General features: G+C 41.6%; 1 protein-coding gene across 1 annotated transcript in view; it reads right to left on the bottom strand.

Moving 5' to 3' along the window:
* Positions 1-1,228: 1,228 nt before the first annotated feature.
* Positions 1,229-17,247, bottom strand: part of LOC145799669 (uncharacterized) — a 38,740-nt gene continuing 22,721 nt past the window's right edge. The window contains exon 4 of the mRNA XM_082889279.1: positions 1,229-1,359. Within this exon, the coding sequence (XP_082745405.1) occupies positions 1,229-1,359 (131 nt within the window). The remainder of the gene's footprint in view (positions 1,360-17,247) is intronic.

Genomic DNA, 17,247 nt, shown 5'->3' with positions numbered 1-17,247 from the left:
AGCATAGCTACATGAAATACGTTGTGAACTCCCGAAAGTTGTGGCGGTAAAGCTAACTGGTATGCCACTTCCCCAATTCACTCTAAGATCTCAAAAGGCCCAATGAACCTTGGAGATAATTTACCACTCTTACCAAATCTCATCAAACCCCACCTTGGTGAGATTTTTAGAAACACATGGTCAGAACTTCAAAAGATAAAGGTCGTCTTCTCTTATCGGCATAACTTTTTTGTTGGCTTTGGGCCGTAGCTAACCTTTTTTGAATGAGAAAAACTTTCTCGGTTGTCTCTCTAACAATTTTTGGACCCAATAATGGTGCATCACCCACTTCGGCCCAACAAACCAGTGATCTACAAGGTCGGCCATACAAGGCCTCAAATGGTGCCATCCCAATACTGGCTTGGTAAGTATTATTGTAAGCAAACTCAATCAATGGTAAGTGCCTTTCCCAAGGCCCCTTAAAATCAAGGACACAAGCTCTAAGCACGTCCTCCAAAATCTGAATGGTACGTTTGGACTGTCCATCGTTTTGAGGATGATAAGCGGTGCTAAGAGTCAACTTAGTTCCCAACGCCTCTTGAAGGCTTTGCCATAATCGGGCAGTAAAACGAGGATCCCTATCCGACACAATAGTCACAGGGACTCCATGAAGTCAAACTGTCTCTCTAATGTACAACTCTGCCAAGCATTCAACTGAGTCATTGGTGCACATCGGAATGAAATGGGTAAACTTAGTCAACCTATCAACAATCACCCAAATGGCGTCATTGCCTCATTGTGTTTGAGGAAGCCCAACTACAAAATCCATGGTAACATGCTCCTATTTTCGTTCGGCTATCGGTTAGGGTTGTAACAAACCCGCTGGTTTTTGGTGATCGGCCTTCACTTGTTGACAAGTAAGGCACTTTGATACAAATAAAGTGACATCTCACTTCATACCCCTCCACCAAAATTGACGACTAAGATCATGGTACATTTTGGTGCCTCTCGGATGTACCACAAGGCGTGAGTGATGAAATTCCCGGAGTACTTCCTCTCTACAAGATTCCGGTACAAACAAATGGTCTAGGTAACGTACACTCAGATCCGAGTGAACATTCAAACCTTTCTCTTCCTTCCCATTGAAAATTTTAACCCAGATAGACTTTACTTCACGGTCCCCTTGTTGTGTCTCTATGACCTTACTAATCAAGGTAGGTTGAGCAGTCAAAGTAAACAAGGTAGCACTCTAGCTGGACTCACTCAAGTGAAAATCAAACTTGCTAATTTCACCTAGCATAACCCATTCCTGAATGGCCACACTTGCCAAACTACTCACAGATTTCCGACTCAAAGCATTGGCCACCACATTAGCCTTCCCTGGATGATAGTGTAACTCCAAGTCATAATCCTCCATAAATTCCATCCACCTCTGTTGTCGTAAATTCAAGTCTTTTTGAGAAAACAAATACTTTATACTCTTATGATCGGAGAAAACCTCAAACTTCTCACTATACAAGTAGTGCCTCCAAATTTTCGAAGCAAAAATCACCGCTGCTAATTCTAGATCATGGGTGGGGTAATTTTTCTCATGAGTTTTCAATTGTTGTGAACCGTAGGCCACAACTTTTCCCTCTTCAATCAAGACACAACCAAGTCCATCCCCGGACGCATCACAATAGACAGTGTAATTCAAACCCCTTTCCGGAATTATCAAAACCGGTGCGGTAGTCAATCTAGTCTTAAGCTCTTGGAATGACTTTTCACACGCCTCGCTCCACACAAATTTGATACCCTTTCTAGTCAACCTCGTCAAAGGTGCAGCTAGTCTAGAGAAGTCCCTTACAAAATGTCGATAATACCTCGCTAAACCCAAGAAACTCCGGATTTCAAAAATATTCTTAGATTGTTGCCAATCCTGTACGTCATCTATCTTTGAGGAGTCCATAGTTCCTCCCTCTCTAAACATTACATGCCCCAAAAACTTCACCTTAGTTAACCAAAACTCACATTTCTCAAATTTGGCATACAATTGGTGCTCACTAAGTAAAGCCAACACCACCTGTAAGCGAGTCGCGTGTTCCTCCTCAGAGGTTGAATAAATCAATATGTCGTCCACAAAGACGACCACAAAACGGTCCAAGTATTCCCAAAAAATTATGTTCATCAAATCCATAAAGGAAGCAGGCGCGTTGGTTAACCCAAAAGGCATTACAAGGAATTCATAGTGGCCATAACACGTACGAAAGGCCGTTTTCTGAATGTCCTCCTCCCGGACTCTCAACTGATGGTACCCTGACCTCAAATCTATTTTTGAGAAGCAATGAGACCCTCTAAGTTGGTCAAACAAATCATCTATTCTGGGTAGAGGATACTTGTTCTTAACTATAACTCTATTCAACTTGCGGTAATCAATACACAACTGCAACAATCCACCATTCTTCTTCGCAAAGAGAGCTGGTGCTCCCCAAGGTGATGTACTAGGACGAATGAAGCCCTTATTTAAAAGCTCTTGGAGTTGAATCTTCAACTTATGTAATTCAGCAGGTGCAAATCTATACGGTGACATGGAAATTGGTGCCGTGCCAGGCACTAATTCAATGGAGAACTTGATCTCCCGTTGAGGTGGTAAACTAGTAAGATCTTCTAAAAAGACATTTGGGTATTCACAAACTACCCTTAGTAACTCAACACGAGCTCCGTCACTCTTACTATCCAAGAGAGTTGCAAGAAGGCCACTAAGTTTGCTCCTACTACGAGGGTCAACAACTGGCGACAAGGATCTATCAACTCGGTTCCCTAGAAAATAGAAACGATCTCCACTCGAAGTGCACACCGTAACTCTCTGACAGCAACAATCAATCACAGCTTGGTAAGAACACAACCAGTTCATGCCTAAAATGACAACAAAACTCAACATATCTAGCAGCACAAAAGCAAACGGAAGTTGACGCCTGGCAACTTCTATTTCACAATCACGACAACCCCAGTCTAAATCAACTGTACCCCCAACAGGTGGCTTTATTGTGAGTGGAGGCACTAACCGTGCTACCTCTAACCCCAATGCAGAAGCAAATGTAGTAGATATAAATGAATGAGATGCACCCATGTCTATCAATACATTAGCCAAAGAATTACACACAATAAAAATACCTCTCACAGCTGAGGATTCTGACAACGGCTCTGGCATGGTAACAACATACACGCGCCGCTGTGGCCCCTGATTAACTTGCTCCCCTCTTGGAGCATAGGCCTATTGTACTGATTGAGCCGAAGCAGCTCCCTGATTAACTTACAAAGCTTGGACTGATTGAGCCTGCTGGTGGCTCTGAGTCTGCCTCAACCCTGATACGCCAGATGCACCTCCCAACTGTGGGCAAGTTCTCTTCATATGCCCCGGCTGACCACATTGATAACAATTAAATCCTTGACCTTTATTCTGAGACTGAGACTGACTTTGAGATTGGTTATGTGGTGGTAATATTAACTGCCCTCCTCCTTTCTGTGGGCATGAGAACGCTTTGTGACCCGGTTGGCCACACTTGAAACATGAGAAGCTACTCGATGCACTTTTTTTCGAACCCGCACTAGGTAAAGGAAAAGTGGATCTAGACTGCTGTGGTTGGGACTGGGATGGATAGGTGTTCTTTCTCTTCTTGTTTTGCCTATAGTCTTCTTGAGACTCTTGGCCCCTAGACCTCGAACTCCGAAGCCTCTCCTCCTCGGCTTGTATGGAAATTTCTACGTATTTTTCTGTCTCCACAAGACGGTCATATTCTTAAATCATATTTCCGGCAAGCTTGAACATAATTTTTGTTTTCAATTTCTTTTCAAATTCAATGCAACGGCGCTCTTCCGTTGCCACCAACTCTGGTGCAAATCTAGACAAAGTAGAGAAGACCCCCTCAAACTTGGCCATGGGCATGTTGAGTTGTTTGAGGTCTTTAAACTCTTGCCTCAATCTCTCTCTAGCAGTGGGAGGTATGTACTTATCTTGGAAAGCAACTGCAAAGGCTTCCCATGTCGGCTCCACTCTACCTTTGGCATATTTCCACCATTGACCTATGTCTCCCTTATGGTTGTAACTCGCTAGAGTCACTCTTAGTTCACTATCTTCGATGTGAAGCATCTCAAATGTCTTCACAGTTTGTTCGAGCCACTCATCTGCTTTCTTGGGCTTGGGACCACCATGGAACTCATCAGTTAGGCCCGCAAGAACTCGCTATTAAGGAAACTCGCCCTTGACTCTGCGGTGTTCTCTCGGGCTTGATTCTCTACCCTCAACAAGTTCAGGCCCCGTTTGTTTTGGGGTGTAGAAGTGGGAATGTGATTAGGATAGACGTGGGGTCCATTTAATGCCCCGTTTGTTTGGAGATTTGAACAATGGATTGATAAGCCGAACGGCTTAGGATAGGCCTTGCTAACAGGTTTCATAGTCTGCTCCAACACTTGGTATTGAAAAATAGACTGTTGGTATTAGGAGAGAAATTTACTTGTTTACCCTTTTCTCTTCTCTTCTCTTCTCTTCTCTCTCTCTCTCTTTGTCTCTCTCTCTCTCTCTCTCTCTCTGCTCTCTGCTCTCCTATCATATATACATATATATGAATATTTCATTCGGTTTTCTCACCAACCAAACAGAAGTGCAGACAAATTGCAAATTAAATCAGCAAAATTGAAGAGTGATGCTCCGATCTTCAACTAAATTAGACAAAAGATATACAAATCAACTACGACAACATGGGTGAACTCATAGGAGTGATGCTCCAATCACCATTAACTCCAATCAGACAGAAGAGTGATGCTACGATCAAACAAATGAGTGATGCTTTGATCGCCATTGACTCTCTCTCCCTCTCTCTCTCTCTCTCTCTCCCGCTCTCTCTCTCTCTCTATGTCGGCCTTACATGGGTGAACTCACAGACACAGAGTGAGGCAACGTTTTGATAATGTTTTGAATGGTCAAAACCATGGGCTGGTTTTTTGAGAAACCATTGGTTGGTTTCTTTAATAATAATAATATTATTATTAAAAAATAGAAATAGATTAATTATATAATTTTAATTATAATAATAAAAATGGGTTTTTAATAATAATAATAATAAAAAAGATTAACAGTTGAATTTTTTATTATTTTTAATTATATGATTTTAATTATAATTTTTGAATAATTTAATTAGGTAATGCATTTATTAGTTGATATAAGCTTAAATTTAATACTAACACAACAAGGGTATTTGTGTAATTTTACATGATTAATCCCATTCATATCTCTCAAAACAAACATGAACTATTACTAATCAACTGGTTATCAAACAAACACATTTTTCTTAATCCCCTCGCTAACAGTCCTCTCACTAACAATCCTCTCACTAATAGTCCCCTCACTATTAATCCCTTACTATCAATCCCTTCTATTCTACTTCTGAAAACAAACAGACCCTCACAGACTCTCTTAAAGCCCCTGCCATTTCTCAAGCTAGGGCCCCCATTGTGGTTTGACTCGCTCAATCCCCGACCTAGTCAGCGAAGTGGCAAAACATAAAAGAATTAACTTCTGATACAACTCTGCAAGGCACAATTCGGATTGGATTCGCATCTAAAGGTTTGGAGACATTACCTGTTCCAAACACACCGCTACAACCCTATAACCAAAATAAGGGGAATACAGGGAAACTAAGATACGTAACATCGTTCAAAACCATACCAACCCGAACCCGGAACACCACAAAGAGACAGGTCAAAACCAAGATCGCTACATGATCCAAGAATGCCATCTAGGTGCATGATAAAAGTGTATAGAATGTTCATTCATAATAAAATACATCATAGCTTGTAAACATATTCAAAGTTTGCATTGAAAACATAATCGATTGAACATAGCGTTACCAAATCACTACTTACAAATGGCTCGGTTAAACAAGATGTTTCCTTCTTCCAAAGCTTGACCTACACTAAACAATAGCAAGATATTGAAACACTTACGTAACTTGCATACACATAACAAATCGGTTGTTTAAACTTAATTAAATGTTTTTCTTAAATTCTCTCAGCATTTGTAGCATTGTTCTAAGTCGAATTCAAGTCTTATCTAAGTGTCAAATGAATACAAGAAGTGTCCTAGGTGAAAGAGGGTTACAAAACAAAAGCATAGGCAAAACAGGGTCTTTTAACATGTGACCAAAATCGCATGTGCAGGAGGGCTAGGGCAGGTGCGGGCCGCACATGCCTTTTTTTCAGTCTCAGATTTGTGTTTTGGTGAAGTAGGCCACAGGTGCGGGAAGCCTAGCCGCACGTGCAGTTCTGGGTTTTAGCAACAAGTTCAAAAATTCAACACTTCTAAACTTCATTCCTTGCATGTTTCTGAGTTGGGGTCTATAAAAACTAATCATAAACCTTGCAAAATTATTGATAAACATGAGATTGTTTTCCAAATCAAAAGCATCAAGACTTGGTTTAAATTCAAGAATCAAAGATCAAACTTTTGAAATTTAACAAGAATTGAGAAAAAAATTATCTTTTCATAACTCAATCTTTTCTTCCTTTCTAAACATGATTTTTTTGGGGTGGATATTATTTTTTTTTGGGTGGATCTAAACATGATTTTAAACCTTGAAACTTATGAAAATCAAAGGACAAATAGGGATGAATGTTCAAACACGTCAAGAACACCAAAAATTAAATCAAAAGGATGATTCCCTAAGTTTTATATCCAATTCTTCAACCAAACTCAACTTCCTCCATTGTTTTCCAAAATTCTTCATTCTTAAACCAATTATTCTTTTCCAAAATTCTTCATTCTTAAACATATTTAATCCTCGTTTCTTCTTGAGTTTAGATGTTAGGGATGATTACTATAAGATTTTGACTAGAAATCTTACCTTAGATTTGCTAAAAGGTGAGTTTTGATGGAGTTTTTGGGCTCCTATTCTTTTTCTCTCTTCTTTCACTTTTCTTCTTCTTCTTTCTAGATCTTTCACAACTTTCCCAACAAATTTCTCCCCTTTTCCCTTTTGTTTTATTGGTTTGGTGTAGGACAAACATATATATGACAAAAGGTAAGTTAATTCACTTACTTAAACTAACTTAATCTATGTTAAGACTAATTAAACAAGGTTTAATCCTAATTTTTCTTAACTTAATTAATCTAAACTAAGGTTCACTAATCCTACTTAATTAGTACTAATCCAAATTAGCAAAACAACAAATAAAACCAAATGAACAAGTGCATTAAACTAAATTAACACTAAGGCACATCCTATCATTCTCAGAATTCTCATTTAAAACACCCCCTAACTTGAAGCATGTAATAAGAAATTTTCTATGCTTAGGTTTCCAAATTAACTTCTTCTCTTATATGTCCTATCAAACTCTAGGTCAAGCAAGTACGCATTTAACATAAGATTATGATATGCATTATGCATGAGATGTTGGTTATCATATCTATGATCATCACGAATCCTCCATATTTTTTTTTATAATTATGGAAAACCATCATCTCATCCTTTCCATGATGAGGATGGTGGATTTAGCTTCTTTTCATTCCTTTTTTTTTTCATTACTTGATTGCTTCTATGATCATCATGTAGTGTTTTGTATTGCTTGGTGATTTTTGAAACTAATCTACCCATTCCTTGATTATCTTCATGATAGGGAGGGTAGATTTTATTTTATTCATTCATTTGCTACTCTTTCTCTCATCCTTTGGTGATTGAGACTGAGATTCTCTATTCTTGTTCACTTGGGAGCTTCCATAGCTTCGGTGGATTTTATCATCTTATTATTCATGGTAATTAAGGAGGAATCCATCATGCCTAGCTTCTAGTGGCATTTTAAGACAATTAGTGCTTGTTTATTTATCCCTATGTTAGAGAAGCACTTTGGCTCACTTTCTTTTCCACCATTTTATTTCTTTTCTTCTTTTACTTGGAAAACTTTCTATTTTAATTTGGTAGCCTTGTTAGTATAGATAGTTGCTATCACTCTTGTAATTTTTGCTTTCTTTTAGTTTAGATGCATGTATATTCATCTCATCTCTCTCTATCCCTTTTATTTGAAGCTTTCCATATTCTTGGCATCATATTTTCTTTATTCATCATATTTTTTCATGCCTTGCATCCATTTTTCATGTATAAGACTTGGCTCATTATATTTAGTGTTTTCTCCATCTCTTATGTGATTATGTGTGCTACCCCATGCTTTGAGATGGTTCATATGTCATGTGTTAGTAGCCAAGTCTTTAGTTGCATTTTTGTATGTATTGCATTAGTTTCTTTGCATATAGGGTCATGCCTATTTTCTAGCCCTTTTTGCTTGGCTTAGTGTGGATTAGTACTAGGTGAGCTTCTTTCATCTTTGCATCCCGATTGTGTGTTTTCTTTACTATGTCTAGCATCCTACCATGTGGCTACTTGCTTATTTGATATATCTTTATGATTTCCGAAGGATGGTGGTTATTTCGCTTAAGTTGAGATGATCTTGATTTCTAGCATGTGAGCTCATCTTTTCTTTGAGTTGCACATTTTCAAACTCTTTCACATGAATGAGATCAAAGCATTCCAAAAGGTGATTTAGTCTATACTTATTTTGCTTCACATAGTAATTTTAGCATTAATAATTAGAATATGAGCATATTATGGTAATGAATCTCATATCTAGAACTAGTAGAGATTGATCTTTGATCGTGTGAGCGGGCCATGACCTTCGCCCCTCATACCTAAGTTCCCGAGCTGAGACACTTTGGTTGTGATGGACAGTGGCCTTTGGGATGAGTCATGGGTTTCCTAGTTTTTCCAAAAGATTAGGTGGCAACTCTGAGTCATGTGATGTAGTCCATTTTTTGCATTTATTTTGATTAGTGGATTTTCTATAGATTTGTTAGATTTGGGTGGTAGCACCAATCGATAAGCCACCGTTCCTACTTTGCCTAAGGTCTCGAAGGGTCTAATGTAACGAGGAGCTAGTTTGCTTTTCTTTCCAAAACAGATTGTCCTTCATCATGGCTTGACCTTTAAAAATACATGATCACCCACCTCAAATGCCGACAACCTTTTTCTTTGATCAACGTACCTCTTTTGTCTACTCTAAGCTATCTTTAGTCTTTGCGCATAAGCTTTACTTTCTCCGTTATCTCTTGAACAAAGTGGGGTCCCAACAGAGTGGTCTTTCTTACTTCCATCTAGCAACCTGGTGATCTACATGGTGGTTTGTACAGAGCTTTGCATGGCGCCATGCCTATACTGGCCTAAAAACTATTGTTGTATGCAAATTCGACTAGGGGTAAATTTGTTTCCCAACTTTTTGAGGTCCATGACACAGGCTCGTAACATATCCTCTATGGTCTAAATGGTCTTCTTTGATTGTCCATCAGTCTAGGGGTGGAAGGTCATACTGAAACATAGCTTCATACCCATGGCCTTTTGTAGGTGTAGACAGCCCGGAACCCCGCTCCGCACGCGAGGGCGCGAATCATGGTTCATAGCTACTACAGTTCGGACTCAATGCCACGGTTCTTAATCTGATCTTGCAAAGTGCAATGCGAGATTGATAAATCACCAAAGAGTCCAAATCCGGTAAATCGTTTTGAAAAATTGATTTTTAGAAAGAAGTGCCAAACATTGACTATTTTGCCAGATACAGAGTCGCCACCTAAATATTTTATTTTTGGAAAATTTAGGAAACCCTGACTCGTGCCTAAGGCCACGTGTCCGTCATCACCAAAGTTGCCTCGGCTCGGGAACTTGGGTACGAGAGGGGAAGGTCATGCAATGAGCACCCCCGCTCGCCCGATCAAAGATCAACCTTTACTAACTTGATATCTTGTTGTTGAAAACACATGTGCTCTTATTCCGGTTATTAACCTAGAATTACTATGTGATGCGCACAGCATACAAGTATAGACTGGATCGCCTAAGTTGGAACAAAACATCTCATGTTTATTTTTGAAAGCGGTTTGCCACCCGCAAGTAGGCTAAAATGCGGATTTTTCCACCCTCAAGTGGGCTTAGAAAACATGGTGATTTGCCACTCTCAAGTGGGCTTAAAACTCGCAATCAATGAATTGTTCCAATTCAAGTAATCTAACTTTCACCCACAGGCATTCAAGCAGTTATATCACATAAGCAGTTAGCCTCATGGCAAGCATACTATCATGGCAGTTACTCACACACATGTAAGGATGCTAAAGCATAAACACTTACCGAGTACTCCGAGCCAAAACAAAATCTATGTTAGAAATCAATGCATGATCCTAGCTGTGACAAGAATGCCTAATGCAACACATACAAAATGCAACTAAGATAGGCTCGGCTATTCTAAAATGTCATGTGAAATGCAATTTGATACATGTATTCAAACAGGAATTGAAATACAATGCAGTTAGCATGATGCGCCGAGCTCGGTGCATGCAAGACAGATGAATGGATGCAAACATGCGAGCATAATGATGCTAATTGAAACATGCCCTAAAACTAACCATCGTAAGCTGGTAAATAAAAGGGAGAAAGAAATGGGGGTTGGAAGACATGCATGACACACACGCACACTTATTTACAACAGTTGTGCCCTCTTGACGGAGGGTCTGAATGAGTAATACAAAACCAACTAGCTAATCTGAGCTAATCAAGTTAAATTAGTTATTACACAGCAGGATGAATAACAAGCTACAACTAATTATTACACAACCTTAACTAATTAACAAATTAACTAAGTTAGCAATTGAATAAGCATGTAAACTATATGAAATAGGTTGCCACAACATTGCCTTGGATGACGAAGGATGCGTGCCCGGTCACCTCGTGCGAAAATCCATCGCGATGCCCCGATTTGCCTCTGTTTGCAACTGGTCTCCGATTCGGATGGTGGTGCTGGTGGGGGTGGTGCAGAGGCTGCTCAGCCGAAGAGGATGAAGAGAGCCTCCCGATCTTGAGCCCGACAGCACTGATGCAGATGTTCCTGCTTTATTTTCCTTTTTACATGTAGTTGTAGCACATTGTACAACGTTAGGCAGTTTTATTTTCTTTAAAACTTGTACCCTGTCATAAAATGTTGTAAAAGGAAGCTATGATGGAATGGAACAGCTTTTTATTCAAAAGGTGTTGTATTTTGTATTCTTAGCATCACATCGCATCATTTTGCACAAAAAGAGATTGAATGGAAATTGAGCATTGTACATTGCCAAGTCAGGTAATGAGCCAACATAGCAAATTAAACAGCCTAACTCACTAAGAAACAACAAGACCTTAGTAAGTTTACAACTCGATAAGTAAATCTTGACAACTTGATAAACAAAGAGCAACAACTCGATAAGTAAAATTTAGCAACTTGATAAGCAAAACTTAACAACTCGATAAGCAAAACTCAACAACTCGATAAACAAAGAACAAAAACTTGATAAGCAAATGCATTTTGAACAAACGGAGCGACAGGACGCACCCGAAACAGAGGTAACCTCGGACGTTCAGCATTCCCAAAACATGGAAAGGCTAGGAGCTCTCTTTTAGAGCTAGGAAAAGGCTGAAAACCAGTTTTTCTCCATGGCCGACCACCAAAAGTGGCTGGCCGACCAGTTTTTGTTCTGCAAACCAGTTATATGGTTGGCTGACCAGAAAATCTTCCTGGCCGACTAGAAAAAGTGGTCGGCTGACTAGTTGGCCTGGTGACCTCCAGATTTTTGACACTTGTCCTCCTAACAGTGCCTTATCCTCCATAAAGGTTCTAGCTTCGTGGTTCTCTCATTCCATCTCAATTTTGCATCAAAATAGAGGCATTTCTCGTCAAAAATCTCACAACTTGGATTGCTACCTTAGACGGCTTGGAAAAGTTGAACCTCCGGGGCTTCGGCATAAATACACTATTCACGCTGAGTCGCACCCCGCTGCACTTTCCATTTCTCCATGCCGCGACAAGGTTCTGGAATCCGGTAACACATGTCTTTAGCTTTGGCGGGCAAGAAATGTGTCCTACCTTCGAAGACTTCCAAGCTTTGATGGAATCCGAGCGCAACGAAGAAATCTTGCCCCAGCTTCGCTTCGGCCACATCCAAGCCTTAGGACGAATGTGTGGGCTTACTATGCATGACGGTCGGTCATTGATTTATGACGGAATGCTGGACATTCTGAGTTTGATTCGTCGGTTTTCTGATGCCGGTGACCACGGCGACCATCATTGGCAGGGCTTTCGGCGACATGTGCTTTGCTTGTGCATGCTGTCCCATTTCTTGCTTGCCCCAGGCTCCCGAGGGTTTAGCACTCGTTTGATTGAAGTTACCCAAGGCTTAAAAGAGGGCAAGAGCTGCAGTGCCATGACACTGGCCTAGACATTGATGGGCTTGGACACTTTCCATCACCGGGAGACGACCAGATTCGCGGGGAGTCCAATATTGCTGCAGGTAATGTTTCCCACCCTGTCTCACATATATATTGCTCACATCACTCGGCCCTCAGGCTCAATTTTTCTCTCAAAACCCTTTTCTCACTTTTCTCTCATCGTATATCTCTCTATTCTTTAATCTCTTATTTTTCGTCCCTCCCCAGGTGTGGTTGATGGACAAGTTGAGAGTGGTGGACTCCTGCCTGGCATACTCAACTTGCAGCTATTTTTTTCGACGACGTCTAGTCGATGCCCTTGATGAGGGATGGTGGTTCAATTGGATGTGCAGTTTGTCCGCAGGCTATATTGCTTGGCGGTGTCCTTGGCTCAATCTACCGGCGATGAGCTACAGCATGTCTCGGCAGACAGAGATTCAGCTGATCGGCTTGACACACTACGTGTTCTACTTTCCTTTCTGGTTCCGGTGCCAGTTTGGCCATGATCAGATTTGCCCAGAGGAGGGGATAGAGTACCCAACTACATTTCCTGTTCGAGGCACGCAGCTTGCTCGGTATGCCACGACATGGAGGACTAGAGAGCTTCTGGCCCCCGCTCCCACTTTCAGTTACACCCTCAATGAAGAGGCACAGGTGGGGCCTACTTTGGCATCAGAGGCTTCGACCAGCTCTAGGAGGGGGCTCAGGGACACCTGACTTATCTAAGCCCGAATTTATTGCTTTATCAGTACTTTCAAGTTTTCTTCATGAATGTAAGAATAAAAGCAACTTCAATTTGTACTCAAGAGTAGGAGAACTCTGTATTGAAATCAATGAAATTAAAGGTTGTGGGTACTGAAAATTTTTCGTTTGGTCCAAAAATAGTCTAAGTCGTAAAAAGATTAATTTGAGCAAAATCAACTTTTTTTTAAAGCTTTTCAAAACCATTTTCGCTATGGATCACAACTGGACACGCCTGAAATATGTCACTGAGATGCACAACCCCGGATTCCAGCAATTGGAAAGTTGCCCCTAGTCTGAATAGCACTGCACTGGAGATCACAATCGAGCTCTTGAATGCAGAATAGACAAAGATGACCAAACATGATCACATGGACAAAGTTGATCGGGGAAGGGATTATGGCTGGACTTTAGGATGAAGTTGCCTACGTATCCCAAACATGGGAATCAAGCCTTACGTTGTTCGGCTCGGGTTCACTCGTGTATTAACACTCTCCTTTTGCACTCTAACTTTTTCCAAGGCCGCCCTTTGTGGGTTTTCAACCTTGCGAGCTCAATTTTTATTATTTCAATTTTTTTTTTATGCTCTAACTTTTGCCTAGGTCGCCCTTTCGGGTTTTTGGCCTAGCGAGCCACTCAAGGATAGTATTTCTTCAACGTGTCCATGTTGATCAACTGTAAGAACTCTAGGCCATCTAGGTCTATCAGAACGACAGCTCCACCTGACCAGATAGACTTGATGATGTAAGGACTAGTCCAATTGGGTCTGAACTTGCCCCTAGGGTCCTGAATAGGAGCTCGGTTGTCTTTGAGCACTGGATCCCCTTCCTTCAAATTCCTGGACTTAACTTTCTTGTTGAAAGCCCTAGCAATTCTGCGTTGATAACCCTGAACATGGTACAGTGCTTTCAGCCTTCTCTCATCGAATAGTATGAGTCTTTCGAACCTGCTCTGCTGCCAATCTGCCTCAACTATCTGACACTCAGCCAGTACCTCGTAATGATGGAACCTCAACTTCGATACAGACGACAGCCTCCATCCCATAAACCAAGGAATACGGAGTTGCCCCAGTAGAAGTTCGAATTGAAGTCCGGTAGCCCCACAGAGCAAATGACAACTTATCTGGCCAGTCCCGGTAGGTTTCCACCATCTTCTGCAGTATGTGCTTGATGTTCTTATTGGCGGCCTCAATAGCTCTGTTGGTTTGCGGCCGATATGTAGATGACTTGTGAAATGCCACGTTATACTTATCCAATAGGTCGATTACCTCCTTCTTGAAGTGGGAACCATTATCTGAAATGATCTCATTCGGGACCCCATAACGACAGATGATGTTGTTCCTGATGAACTTCGTAACATGTGAAGCCTTCAACACCGCATAAGATTGGGCCTCAACCCACTTTGTGAAATAGTCTATTGCGACCAGAATGAGCTCATGCCCATTAGACCCCTTCGGAGTGACAACCCCGATCACATCAATCCTCCAGACTGAAAATGGCCATGGCGAAGTCATATTGTACAGCTTCGATGGCAGAATGTTCATGCAGTTTGCATGGATCTGACATTTGTGGCATCGCCGGACAAAACCAATACAATCCTCCTCTATGGTGGACCAGTAGTAACCCTGTCTCAGGATTTCCTGGGCTAGCATCACCCCGTTCGTGTGTGCTCTGCATTCTCCTCCATTGATGGCCTCCATCAGGCGTTTTGATTCTTCAGCATCAACACACAGCTTATGCATCCCCAGATGACCTCTCTTATACAGTTTTCCTCCGCAGATGATGAACTGAGCAGCCATTCTTCGGATTGCCCTCTTGTCTTTGGCATTTGCCCCTGGTGGATATGCTTCTTTCTCCAAGAAGTTCCAGACATCGTAATACCAGGGGTTCTCATCTTGAACCTCATCTATGGCAGCAATCAGCTCGAAGGCCGGCACAAATTTCTTGTCAATGATGATCGGACGCATCCGGACTCCAAAAGGGATGTCTATCATAGAAGATAGAATTGCCAATGAATCTGCAAACCTAATGTTTTCTCCTAACAGATGAGCGAAGTTCAGTTTCTCAAACCGAGGAATCAGCAAGTCCAAGGTCTGGTGGGAAATTCTCATCTTTTCTTCTTTGACTTTCCAATCTCCTTTAGCTTGAGATACAACAAGGTTCGAGTCCCCGATGACGTCCAACCGTTTTGCCCCTAGTTCTAGGGTGGCTTCTAAACCAGCAATGCATGCTTCATACTCTGCTTCATTGTTCGAGACTTTTAATCGGAGTTTAAATGCTAGAGGGATACGGGAATTGTCGGGTGCTATTAGCAACACCCCTATCCCATACCCGTATTGGTTTGACGCTCTGTCAAAGTACATCGTCCAAGTCTCTTCTTCGACATACAGAATGGCCTCGTCTGGGAACAGATACTCAACTGCTTCATCCCCTTCAATTGGGTGGTCAGGTAGGAACTCTGCTACCGCTCTCCCTTTCACTGACTTGCGTGTCATGTACTTCAGATCAAATTCGGAAAGCAGAAACAACCAACGAGCTAGCCTACCCGTAAGTGCCGGTTTCTCGAAGAGTTATTTGATGGGATCTAATCTCGAAACCAGTATTACAAAGTGAGCTAACAGATAATGCCTCAGCTTCCTGGTAGCCCATACCAAGGACAGACAAGTCTTCTCCAGCGGAGTGTAGCGGGTCTCATAATCCAACATCTTTTTGCTCAGGTAGTAGATAGCTTTCTCCACTTTGCCCTTAGACTCATGTACGAGCATGCAGCCCATTGTAGTTTCAGTCACTGAAAGATACAAAATCAATGGTTTCCCTGGCTCATGCCGTGACAACATAAGTGGGTTTTGTAAATATTGCTTAATTTGTTCAAAAGCAGCTTGGCATCGGCCGTCCCATTGGAACTTTTTTCCTTTCTTCAAGAGACCAAAAAGTGGTTCACAAGTCAAGGTTAATTTTGTGATAAACCGTCTTATGAATTGCACTTTACCCAGAAAGCCTCGCCCCTCCTTTTCAGTCCTTGGTGGTGGCATTTCTAAGATGGCATTGATTTTGGAAGGGTCGACTTCAATACCTCTTTGTGTAATCAAGAACCCTAACATCTTCCCTGCTGTAACACCGAATGTACACTTCTAAGGATTCAGCCCTAACTGAAATTCTCTGATCCTTTGGAAGAACTTTTACAAGGCGGTGCAGTGGCCCTCTCTTTCATTGGGCTTGACAATCATGTCATCCACATACACCTCCACTTCTTTATGGATCATGTCGTGTAGTATCGCGGTCGCAACCCATTTATATGTAGCTCCAGCATTCTTCAACCCAAATGGCATCACCCTATAACAATATGTCCCCCACATAGTGGTGAAAGCAGTCTTCTCCCGATCTTCAGGTGCCATCAATATCTAATTATAGCCTGAGAATCCATCCATGAACGAGAGCAGTGCATGCCCAGCAGTGAAATCCACTAATTCGTCGATATGCGGCAAAAGAAAGTCGTCCTTCGGACTGGCTTTGTTCAGATCCCTGAAATCCACACATACCTGAATCCTGCCATCCTTCTTCGGCACTGGAACTATGTTGGCTAGCCAAGTTGGGTACTCAGATACCAGCAGAAACCCTGCGTCAATTTGCTTGGTGACCTCTTCTTTAATCTTCAGAGCCTAGTCCAGGAGGATCCTTCTGAGTTTCTGTTTAACGGGTCGGGCCTTTGGGTCAAGAGGGATCCGGTGCTGTACAATCTCAGGATCGATTTCAGGCATGTCTTCGTAGGACCATGCGAAAACATCTTTGAAATCTTTTAATAAAGTGACTAAGCGCTCGCGCTCCTTTGAAGACAACGTGGACCAGATCTAGACCAGCCGCGGGTCCTTCTCAGTACCAACGTTAATTTGGGTGATTTCATCAACCAAGGGTTTAACAAACCTCTCCTGCTCTTGATCAAGCAAATATTGCAAAGCCAAAGGAATTTCTTCCTCATCGTTTTCATCAAAATTTTGAAAATCCTGATTCATGCAATAAATTAAGGGCACAGAAAAGTAATCAAAGGCCACAGTGTAGACACCCCATTTTTGACCGACCTTAAGACTCAGATGTCACTGATTGAGCGCTTGGTGATGTTGCATAATGTGCTCGTTCAGAAGTTTCAGAGTTGCGGCCGTGAGCCCTGCCTCCGGACTTCCGAACCCTCTTCTGTGCCTTGTCTCGGTTTGCGAACCAGACTCGGTTTT

Source organism: Camellia sinensis, chromosome 9, assembly GCF_055761805.1.
Source record: "Camellia sinensis isolate YWXY chromosome 9, ASM5576180v1, whole genome shotgun sequence".
NCBI lineage: Eukaryota > Viridiplantae > Streptophyta > Magnoliopsida > Ericales > Theaceae > Camellia > Camellia sinensis.
The sequence above is the reverse complement of the archived record's forward strand: the minus strand, read 5'-3'. Positions and strand labels throughout refer to the sequence as shown.